This window comes from Temnothorax nylanderi, unplaced genomic scaffold (genome assembly GCF_030848795.1).
Source record: "Temnothorax nylanderi isolate EJ_2023f unplaced genomic scaffold, tnyl_v1.0 TNYL_tig0020_pilon, whole genome shotgun sequence".
Taxonomy (NCBI): Eukaryota; Metazoa; Arthropoda; class Insecta; order Hymenoptera; family Formicidae; genus Temnothorax; species Temnothorax nylanderi.
The window spans coordinates 1,795,620-1,807,964 of NW_027249082.1; the positions used below are offsets into that span (position 1 = coordinate 1,795,620).

The window sequence follows — 12,345 nt, forward strand, 5'->3', positions numbered from 1 at the left end:
TGGATTATATATATATATATATATATATATATATATATATTGATATTAACAAATAGCAGATTAATGGCGACTGCTACCTAATGGCGACCTAATGGATTTCTTCCTTTTTGCGTTTGCAGAATTTAAATAATTTGCTGGAGAACTACTTGGAACCCCTTAAACGCGAGACCTTCCTGTCGAACGCGGAGATCAACGCGCTGTTTGGTAATATCCAGGAAATCGTCACGTTTCAACGACAGTTCCTGCAGAATCTCGATCACGCCATCGAGATGGAGGTCGATTTCAATAGCTTTGACCATCCGAGTCAATTTAAGGTGCGCATCGTTGATCCGAATCTAATTATGGGAGTCTAATTACGTAACTCACAGCTCGATTATTTTATCAATAGCCAACTGTAAGCGGATAAAAGAGAAAATAGTGATTTTATGAAATCACATTTTTAAAACAATTTACAATTTAAATATTTACATGTTTGATCAAGCTGATTTTTATAGCTTTCAAGTTGAAACTTAGATCGCTTCTCATGGCTGTTACAGGGAGTCCTGTTTTCCATTGGAAGTGCCTTCTTATATTACGTAAATCACTTCAAGCTATACAGCTCGTTTTGCGCGAGTCACTCGAAGGCTCAGAAAGTTTTACATCCAAGTAAGTTTCTTCTTGAAATCGTTTCTTTTTCGCGAGTGACGACCTTCGCTTCCTCGTTCACGTCAACACGCCTGATCCTCCGCGATCAATAATTCACTCGCCGGGAATAACTGTTCAACCTCAATCGTTACTCTTTATAAATGCATTGTTCCCGGAAAGTTCTCCAATTTATTATTCGTGCCAATCTTCCGCGAGTGAGGGACATTTTTGTGGCCGCCAGAAACTGCGTCATTAAGAATTCAAAAAGATTGTTCGATCACTTTTTGTAGTGCGCATCTATTATTTCGCGAAATTTTACTTATGTTTCTTGAAAATTTAATACGCTAATTAAAGCATCTGTCCGTTTGAATTTTCAATGTAACATCTTTACGTAGAAATGTTCCAGAATCTTAATTTCAATGACGCGCGAGCAGGACGAGTTTTTTTTTCCTTTCTTGCAAAATCGCATTTTATATAATTACGAGTATTACGACGGAACGAAGCAATCTCCCGATAATTATTAGAGATAATCGACAATTTCAGACGAGGGAAATCAAGCTTTACAAGAGTTCCTGCAAGCGAGAAATCCTCGGCAGCAACACTCGTCGACCTTAGAATCGTACTTGATAAAACCTATACAAAGAATACTCAAGTATCCGCTGCTGTTGCAGCAGCTTAGGAATCTCACCGATGAACGAAGCGAAGAACACCAACACTTAATCGGTAATTACCGCGACGCTGTGCGGCCGTAACGAACAGTTTAAGACGCCATTAGGGATTTAATCACAAACGTATACTTTGCAGAGGCGCTCAAAGGCATGGAGAAGGTGGCGGAGCATATAAACGAGATGCAGAGAATCCACGAAGAATACGGTGCTATTTTCGATCACCTGTTCAGGCAACACCAAAAATCCTGCAAACAGGTGAGTCGATCTCCAATTTTATCACTAGAGAAAGAAAACACGAGAAACACTATAATAATTTATAACATTAGTAAGACATACGTAATTTTCAGTTACTTTGCATATTTAACGAATGACGTTTTATGTAAAGCTCTAAAACTTTTATATTATAATTCTTTTAAAGAATAGAAAATTTTCTCTGGGCTCTTTTTACTGCCCTAATAGTTACTGCTATATTTTAAACTTAGAGTTTATTTTATTCTTCTTATAATTTTAATATAATTTTACATAATTTTTCATTTAAATAAACGAAGTTTCACACATACACACAGAATAGTTTTGGAATCGTTGATTAACGCATTAATTTCTTGGCAGCCGATCGACTTAAGTCCAGGCGATCTTTTGTACTACGGCGGCGTCGAGTGGCTCAATATTTCCGACTTTCTCGGCAAGATAAAGAAGGGTCTCGAGCTCCACGCGATGTGCTTCGTATTTAAATCGGCCGTCGTGTTCCTGTGCAAGGAAAGATTGAGACAGAAAAAGAAGCTCATGGTCAGTGTCTAGATGACCCATTTCTCTATATCGATCCTTGCAACTTCTGATACTCAAGAGGCCGTCGTGTCTATGTTTTTCCAGGGAGTTTCTACGAAGGCTAACTCAAGCGAGGTAGAAATTATCCGTTACCAGGTGCTGATCCCGGTGACGGAAGTCCAGGTCAGGGCCAGCTCCGCCAAGGATATGGAGTCCCACTTCTTGTGGGAATTGATTCATCTAAGAAGTCAATTACAAAGGAGGTCGGAGAAAGTATACGTACTCTCCAACAGGTATTTTCCTAAACTTCCTACCTTAATTGATTAATTACTGAACAGACGGATCTAAATTAAAATAAATATAAATAAAAACGAACCAAAATAAATTCTCTAAAAAAACTGATTATCTCGATTTATTTTTATTAGTAAAATATAACATAGTAAATTGTAACGCAGCTTGACCTGTGTCTGTGGAAATTAATCGCCGCGATTGCACTTGACTGCAATCAATTACGCGGCTAACTATAGTTGGTAGTTTTACTATCGTTATTAATTAAACAGGAAGAGTAGAGACTGTTCGTTTATTTTTTAAATATCATTTTTTATGTACAAATGATTAAACGAGTAAGGCGATCTCTTTATCTCACGTTGCCTCAAATTTCAGTACGACGGAATTCCGTAACGCGTTCCTGAAGACGATCCGGCAAATCATTCGTGAGTCCGTGAGAAACATGAGCATACCCTCGACGAAGAACATGAGCCAGGCGCCGATGTCGATGGCGCCGCGAATGTCGACCGGCCATGTGGAAAAATTCAGCAAGCAACAGGCCGGCCAGACGCAGAACGGAAACGGCGTGACGGGCACGCTCTCGAAGAAGGCGATGAAGCAGCAGCTGCTGTCCAGTTCGCACAAGCGCAAATACAGCCAGTCGAAACAGCCGGTGGAGCACGAGAGCTCGGAGGATAAGGATCAGGAGGATGCGCCGGTCCCCCAGCAGCAAACGTTCCGCTCCAGAAGCAAGACCATAAGCGACACTTCCGGTAAGACGAAATTCCCGCTCACATAAAAGAGGTCTTAATTTTAGGCAAAATTTTTATACGTAGTAGTTCTGATATGTAAACTAGTCTTTAAAGATTTATGTTAATAAATTGAAGAAATTTTTGATTTATTCAAATTAATTAAAAAAACGTTGAAGAGATAATAAAAGCGCAAAACAGTGCAATGACTCGATTACAATGGACGTCATTATTGGCGAATTGCTCAACGCGCTATTACCCTGTTGCGCTTCAGGCGAGATGAAGGTTGACATGGATTCGGGTACAAAGTCGGAAGGTGAGGAAGACTCGCAAGCTTTTTTAGGCGAGAAGAAGAATCTCGGTCGCACACCTAATCATCTGACGCTGAGCACCACGTCGACCATCTCGGCGGGGAGTACTGGCAGCCAGGCTAGGTTGATCCAGTCTTCCCATCAGCCTGAGAACTATCAACCTATTACCATCAAGGAACTTGGTGAGTGTATTAGTCGTTGGCATTTATGCGTCTGCCGAAACTTACATCAAAACTACTTGACTATTAATTAATTAATTAAAATTGTTTTTTAAATTTACTTAATAACTAGTAAATTAAGACCTCTTTTAATCTCTTACTAATTAATTAATACTTCAATGATATTGGTTTTTCGCATTTTGTTTTAATTAATATTGATGGAAATTTTGCTTGGAAATTGGAAATTATTTTTAACAGTAGTAAACTAATAGTAGGAAATAGGACACATTTGTACAAATAAATCAGATAAATATTTTATCAGATATAATAAGATTTATTTTTTCGTTCTTTTTTTAAAAATGCATGTTGTAAAACATTAATCTCTAAAATGTATTGCAACAGGTTCGCCGATCTGGAAGCCACGGGAGCTACCCTCCCTGGGGGAGGCCACCACATTGCCGCGCAAGGGTAAGTCGGCCGGCGAGTTCGCGGACATGAGCTCGAGCCATAGCGCCTCCCGAAAGTCTCTGATAGAAATCAACAATTGTGCTCAACAACCTAACTTTAATAATCACGTTTAAGTTGAATAATATCGAGGCTGACTCGCTAACGAGGTAATACCGTTAAGTTACCACCGCCATTAAACGCGACCACCACTACTACCATTATCATCACCACCGACATCACCTACCATCACCACGACCGAGCGTAATACACAGAGATAATTATCCGATTATTGCGAATAATCACGATAACGATACGCGAGGGACACGCATTCCGCCGCCCACGTGGAAATTCGCGAAGACTGCGCTTTCTCCCTTTGCTCTCTTCCTCATTTCGTCTTCCAGCAGGAAATCCATATGTGCTTGCGTGCGTGCGACGCAGTCGACTGTACCATCTGTACGAGAGCAAGCGAGATGCTTGATCGAGCTTTCTCCTCGCCGATCAGGAGAATCTGATCGGATCCGATCAGATCATCTCCTCTTTCCTCCTTCGTCGCGTCTCTTGGCGGTCGACATATTCAAATAGTTAAAAAAGTAAAAAAAAAAGAATTAACGACGTAATATTAAAGTTAAGATAAAGAGTGTGTCATTAAATTAAGATAAGAATGCCAGACTTATGGTAAATAGTTTTGATTTTGACAATCGTAAATGCGGACGATCCCGAAGTCGTAGAAGCGATGCCGAGCAGATCGCTGGCTCTGAAAACGAATAATTCAATGGCGAATAATAAATCGTTAATGAATAGCCGATCTAGTTCTTCGTGATCGAACAAAAGACTGGATCGGATTAATGGATAATATGAATTCTAAGACGCTTATACCCCTGCTCAGTGAATAGTTTAAGTTCGCTCGCTTCGTTCTACACATATCATTTCTCATTAGTTTCGGCTTCTCCCTTTTTATTGCTAATGTTATAAAAAATTGCGACTGCAACATTCAGTTTTAAATATGTTCATAAGAAATCCCTAAAAGTGTACATTTGAAGTTAAATAAAGCATAAAGTTTTGGTATCCATTTTTATACTCGCAAAAATTGATTTATAAACATAAAGAAGTAAGTTCTTGCATATTGTTCGATAATTTATATATAAAATAAAGCACTTTGCATTCTGCAAAATCCTGTACATATTAAGTACATAAAGAAAAGGGAGAAACTCTAAAGGTGAGATTAAATAATCGAGATTGTTAGCGTGTCTGAGAGATCCTAGGATGGGTCAAACCGTCGCTTCTCGAATATATGTATCTCCGCTTAACAACATCAACCGGCATAATTTCAACGTCGCCGGCTTTACGAGACGCGATTCGGTTGTCTTTTCGAGAGTCGTCAGTGATCGAGGCTCCGTCCCTCGATCCTGTTGGTCCCCCGTTTCCGCGTGGACGGCGGCGCGGATGATCCGGAGAGATAATCGACTCTGTAAATAATGTAATAATGATATTTGTCGTCATACCATGTCACTATGATTACGCGTTACCATGATCGCGATCGAGCGCTCGCGCGTAGGCGCGCTCGTTACGTTGTTTCCCATCGTTCCACCACGCTCCTACACACATCCCCCATTTTTTTTATTATATGAAACCGTCGTGATGCGCGTCACGCCATTGACGATCGCCGGATGACTTGAGGACTGCGAGGGTAGCGAGAGAGAGAGACTTATGCGTTTAAAAAAAAAGAATTAAAAAAAAGAATAAAAAAGGAAGAAGAAACAAGAGATTGAAGAAGCGATTCGCGCGCATAGCGAGTAAGTCTTAGTGATTAAAGAGAAATCAATTAAGATATGTCGTATGTGTGTATATATATATATATATATATATGTATATATACACGCATACAGAAAATATATGTATACATACTATATATATGGAATGTTATGTGAGAGAGAAAGAGAGAAAGGGTAGATTTGTGAATTGCATTGTAACGTCGTCCACGGTCCCCTCCCCCCCAAAAAAGAAATTTAAAAAAAACGTTCCGCCGCGTGTTAACCTGTTTTCAGGGTCGAGCATCCTCGCCAACATAGCAGACTTTATTTTTAACGTTACTTAAGATACAAAAGAGAGCGACTGAACGAGTGAGAGAGTCGAAGGGTCTGTTTTCTACTGCTGAACTGGCTGCGCTAGTTCAGAGTTTATCTTTTTCCTTTCCAATGTGAAGTAAGAAAGATGAACTCTGAACTAGTGTAGCCAGTTCAATAGAAATAAACAGACCTTATATGTGCGTATGACAGAGTAAGAGAGAAAGAGAGAGAGAGAGAAAGAGAGAGTGATGATCAGTGTTCGAGACCAAAGCTGCGAAGTGAGATGCGCCGACATAACGACGAGATGCATTAAAGGCCCGTGATTAGCATGCATGGATGTATGAGAGAGAGAGAGAGAGAGAGAGAGAGAGAGAGAGAGAGAGAGAGAGAGAGAGAGAGAGAGAGAGAGAGAGAGAGAATGAGAGAAAAAGAGAAAAGAGGCGCACACTCGTACTTTAAAACGTACATATTGAATTTTAGGGACGGCGAACGGTATCGGCACCGAAACCTTTCACGATAATCCGACACATATACCGCGTTGTTAATGGGTATTACGATAAATTAAGAATGGTATCGAGGGATTAATACGTGTAAATTAGACGACAGAAAGTATCCACATAGACGTATACCTACAACCAAAAAAAATATGTATAAATAAAAAAAATATATATACACACATTCACACATACATAAATGCATTTTCATACACGGCATGCAAGCGCTCAAGCACGATTGGTGGTGCGAGCTGGTGGTGTCCTCCAGAGAGAGAATATCGTCTCGGAGCGCTTTATGAAAATTATTCCACGAATATTTTTCGCGAATATCTCAAGATATCCCGGCAATATTCCCTAAGAATTGCTAAGAATGTCCTCAGAGGCTCGTGGGAGCATTCGAGGAATATTTCTCAGAGGACGAGAGCGTTCGAAGGATATTCGTCGAGACATTCCGAAGACATTCTGGAGGACGTTCCGTCACCTCTCATCGCCACGCGCGCAACCCGTATGCATACTCGAGGAATGCGGATGTTGCGCGCAACGACGTGACCGATCGCAGTCTTATCGGACGCGAAGGGAGACGTTCGCGAATTCGCGGCGACCGCGTTTCCTGAGTAGGACAATAAAGGGACGGATCGGGCGACGCTTGAGGCGGCGTCACGTCGCCGGTTTCTTCGAGGAAGTCTCCCGATTTTGGTATATCGTTCTTTTACCTATGATTCCAGCTGCGGAGTTAGCATTGATCGCTGTAAACCGATTAGCGGATTCGGAATCATATATATATTACGAGCTTAGATCTTCCTCGACGTCGGGCTGACGTTAGCGCGACGACGCCTCGGGTCACGCAGGTCTTGCTAAAATTGAGAATCGATGCCTCTATAATGCGAGTATCGGTGCTGATTGCGCCGGTATAGTATCGCTTAATTATCGAAAGACTTTCTGCAGCGATACCTTGCACATTAACGGGAATCAATCGGAGTTACCATATAGGTGCGACGGAATTATCCGTTTAGAGATCGTTAACGTCTTCGTTCAGCGCTCCGAATCGACGATCGTCTTCCAGTCGTGGACGAATAAGGATTTAATTGCCAATCTCTCAATGGGATTTGATATAGTCATATCGAGTACTGATACACAACGCATACGCACATACTCATCACGTTGTCGTCCGCGACGATCTGCGATCCGGACGGATGCGTTTTTCGTCGCGATCTTGAAGCGTGTTTGAAGCGAAGCGTATAATATTTTGATATTATAATATTGTAATGTTATGATATTACAGCGTTATAATAATAAAATGTTGTACAAACGTTATATTATGTACGTATAATATTATAAGTTTATACAGATGAACGAGAGGGATCGTGCCGTCAATGTTGCGCGCAACATCCGGAGAAGAAGAAAGAGACTTTGTTCTAGAAATCTGAAATCGATCGAAATCGCTAAGAATTCAATAACGTGACGAATTTTCGACGTTAATGCTTTTCGGAAAGAGACGATTGCGTCGATACGAAAGAGAAAAAAAAATGTACGTATTCGCGAAATCGCGTCAATTATTAGTATATTTCGAGGAGTGTAATTATACGAGTACTAATTATACCGGCCGGGATACTATTGTACAATTTGTACAGTGTGCATAGGATGGCGAGAAGACGGGAAAGGGTGACGCGTTTGATCCTTTCCTTTTTCCTTCGTGGTGGACCGCGCGAACCGCGGGAATTTTATCCGTAACGTCTAATATTGACTAACGAATGTTTTATCGAACGCTGTAATATTGCTTCCATCTCGAGCGCGTTACCACGCATCTAATGTGCGCGCTTTGACACAGATTTCTTACGATTTTACGAACCACCGCGGATACCTCTGCGACACGTACGTGCTTTTACGAAATTGCATTAAGCGATAAAATTCGTCAGCTTGACTGCCAGTCACCTACTATTGTAATACGACTTTCTAAAAATTTTGTTGTTTTCATGTTTTACATTACGATTGTTGGGTTTATAATGGTAACGTATTTTTCCGATCGAATATGTGCGTTGATTTTTATTATAAAAGGTCGAGCAACGTTAATTTTTAATAGGAATAATTAAATTCACGTTTTTACGGATTGCGTATGGATTTTATACTATATATTTTGCTGATATTCCGCAAATTATTTTAAAGTCGTCAATACGGAACAAAAGATCGAAGCTGTTATTTTCAGGAAAAATAGAACAGGCAGTCAGGAACAATAGGAATCAATTTCGTCCTGCGAATTCTTTTGTGCTGAAAAGTCGATCGGACGCTCGCCAGATTTATCTTGAAGCGCTCGCGACAAGACAACCAAGAATGACAAAGGCTCTTTCTTTTTTTCTTCCGTTTGAAATCGAGTATGCCATCACGCACGGGTCCTGCCATCCTACGCAAAAGTAGTTCTCCGAAAGACAGAAATATCAACGAGAATTGAACTGTAAAATCACGATACTCAAAAACGTGGATTTGTCTCGACGAAGAAACTTTCGTTGAGACACACGTTCTTCGGAGAAACTTACCGGTATCTTTTTTTCTTCTGTTTGTCGGAGAATACGTGTCGGAAAAGTGTGACGAACGTGGTGCCAAAATTGTCGCATAGCAATAATTAGTAGGATTAATATCAGACTGACTTATAATAGTGTTCAAGCGCGGGAGTTCGTCGAAAGGTGAAATCTCAATGGAAACTTATCGCTGGACTTATCGCGATTAATAATCGCGTAACTTTGGCGATTGGTAGCTGCTTTAATTGCTGACTAAAAAATTATGCCCAACACCAAAAAACTCACGTAGAAATTTCGGGAATTACTACAGAAAGACGCTCTAACACATCGACATGAATAAACGGAAATTTATGCGGAAACTTAACGCATCAAAAGAAAGATAAGCAAATATGAAATGTATCAATATACGGTCGGGCTGGATCTTTTCCGGTCTAATAATATAATTTGCGTGAATTATGTACATTTTTTCGCTTTAGCCAAGAAGAAATAGTTCGCTAAAGCGAAGAAATCTACATAAATTCATATCGAATAATATTAGGCATAAAAATCCAGCCCAACCGTATATTAATACATATCCTATTTGCTTGATCGTTATCATAATCGGTCATGATTTTCTTAATAAAAGATAACATTATTATATCTCGAATGACTTGAAGAATTTAACGCTGCGATTTTTACAGTTCGATTTTCCTGAGCGATTACTTACGATAAGCAACGAGTTCGTTAATTGCAATTTTTCCGAAATATAAAGTTATTAATTTTTGCTAGAATAATTTTCTTGTATTTAACGCAAAGAAAATGTGCTTTGCAAGCAAACGGTGCTTTGTATAATTTAGCCGTAAGGAAAAATTGAGGCAGGCATTTTTACTGACTTAAAAATTTTTTGGACTTATTCTAATCGCCGTTGCTCAGAAGCTCGTTGTGTCAATAAAAAGGATGGCAGGAACAAAGGATACGAACAGATACACGTCACGTAGAGACCAGCACACGTGGACACAATTCACGTGCGATCGCGCGGGACACGTATACACACGAAACAGTTCACACAAAATATATCTAAATAAGGCATCGGTTAAGATCTGACAGCGAAAAAAAAAATAATAAGATACCTACTTACTAATTACTATAGGCGAGAACACACGTGCAGATTTAAGGAAAAAAAACTTACGGAGGACCTTCTGTTGCTCGAATTATTGCATTGTCTACTATATATAAATTTTATTGTATAAATTCTGTCGAGAGAGGCGCGCCTCCGAGCGAGAGTCGATGTTTCTTTTTCTCCTCGACCCCCGTATCCTTCCTGCCGGAGGATCTACGAGGACATTCGAGAGAAAGAGGCTGAGGAAAGTGCGTGACACACCCGGGGAGTCGCTCACCCGCGCGGATAACGGCGTTTATATATATTTAAGTTACCGTCGCGATATCGAAAGGTACCGCTTTTCATAGACGACAGTTGACGACGCTACAAAGATTTTCCGTCTAGACTTTCGTGGAGAACAATCTTGTCCATCATAGATGGTCTGCGATAAAGTCGATTTATCCTTATCCCCCTGACGTGAGTATTATATCTCTGATATAAAGTCCAGTCCGCAGCTGTGTAAACAATGTAGTACGATTGCCTCTTGTGCATTCGAAGTACGGATGCTTTCTTCGTGTCTGCCATACGTTGAAGAGCGTGCCGTCGCGGTCACCTTATCGCGGCCACGTTAATCGAGCTTAAGATAGTGCGCCTCGTATATTTATCTTCCCACTTAAGAAATCTCGTGAAGAGTTTTGAAAACATGATACTATCAAAGGTTAACGTTCATTCAACCTGCTTCTAAAGAAATGCACATTTTGTATAAGCTCCAAAAATCATTTGTTTCACGTTTACGTTCGCAGAATCGTGGAAGCTCCACGCGCGAATATTAAAGTAAGATGAGAAAAAGAAAGAAAAACGAAACGATATTATAGTCCGCCAACACTTAATTTTTTATAAATCTATCTTCCCAATCAACATAAATAAAGATGTAATAATATATCCCGCAAAGAAAACGAGTGATTAAATAATTATTTAAAAAATTAGATACATTTGAGAAACTTTCGTAAATCGAAGCTAGAAATTTACTCGAGGTTGAGTACTTGATAAAAATGGCCTGAAAAGGGTTGAACGAATCACCATCCGATTGCTCGCGATTCCCGATGGATCTAACCCCACCATTTACGCACTTTCCTCGGCGATGAGTCAGGTCGGAGAAAACAAAAATCGAACAGGGTCGAGACACTCTAGCTCGGAGACGTATCCCAATAGTTGGCCTAGTACCGAGTTTCATATTTTTCGCCCCCCCCCCCCCCCCGGGTACGCAGTGGATCGTCGAACGATTGATCGTCTATTGTATGATTATTGACATTCTTCCAGAAATTTTATTGATAGATATATATAAACTTTATCGCTACCGTTGAACATAGTAATATTTGGGGGTATATACGATTAGGGCGATACCTTGGGTATTTATTGGGGACACCGAGAATACTATATTGAAAGAAAGAAAAGCAGAGAGAGAGAGAGAGAGAGAGAGAAAACATAAAGAGAGACTAAAAGGATGAGAGAAGGGTCTGAAAGAGAAATGCGGGGTTGGTAGGATTATTACATATATAAAAATATAGAATATATAAGAGAGAGAAGGAGACGTTAGGGGCACAGTTAAGGGAAAGGACGGGGGCGGGTGATAACGAAACGAAGACGAGATAGCGTGTAACGATGTAACGAGTCTTTCCAGACGAGAACGAGAACGGAAAGACGGAGATATATACACGGAGACGAGTATCTCTTCCTTGCGTTGAACGTAAAGCGATAGTAAGCTGGGTGGCGAGAACCAAGGATGAGATTTAAATGTTGCGCAGCGTATGCGAGCGGAAATATATGGTACGCGCGAGAGAGTATAAAAAGAAACCCTTTACGTTTTCTCAACTCGTTACGTGAACGGTACGTTTAGCAATGGAATATATTATGATTACGATGATTGCTATATTCGTTGTTATTGTTCCTCGGTTGTATGCGGAGACGTTTAAGAGTGATCCATTTGTACAATCATTGAGTCATTAAAATATGATTATTCATTATGGAAACTCGGCCCCTTTTATTCCCCTTTTATTCCTTATACTATATCGACGAATAGAAACATAGCAGGAATAAAAACTACGAATTGATCCTACTTTGGAATTTCCTATCATATCGCATGAAATTATCTCGTTGATTATAATCAACGAGATATAATTATATTCGTAATTAATTGTCAATATA

At 40.1% G+C, this 12,345-nt stretch overlaps 1 protein-coding gene across 16 annotated transcripts in view; it reads left to right on the top strand.

Moving 5' to 3' along the window:
* Sif (still life) overlaps positions 1-12,170 on the top strand; it is a 45,691-nt gene extending 33,521 nt beyond the window's left edge. For 15 of the 16 annotated variants that reach the window (XM_071700046.1, XM_071700053.1, XM_071700054.1 and 12 more), the window contains 9 exons: positions 120-314; positions 537-645; positions 1,168-1,347; positions 1,429-1,547; positions 1,902-2,078; positions 2,163-2,350; positions 2,721-3,097; positions 3,348-3,566; positions 3,945-12,170. In XM_071700046.1, the coding sequence (XP_071556147.1) occupies positions 120-314; positions 537-645; positions 1,168-1,347; positions 1,429-1,547; positions 1,902-2,078; positions 2,163-2,350; positions 2,721-3,097; positions 3,348-3,566; positions 3,945-4,123 (1,743 nt within the window). In that variant the 3' untranslated portion in view covers positions 4,124-12,170. The remainder of the gene's footprint in view (positions 1-119; positions 315-536; positions 646-1,167; positions 1,348-1,428; positions 1,548-1,901; positions 2,079-2,162; positions 2,351-2,720; positions 3,098-3,347; positions 3,567-3,944) is intronic. The other variant, XM_071700060.1, reaches the window with a different exon arrangement.
* Positions 12,171-12,345: the final 175 nt, after the last annotated feature.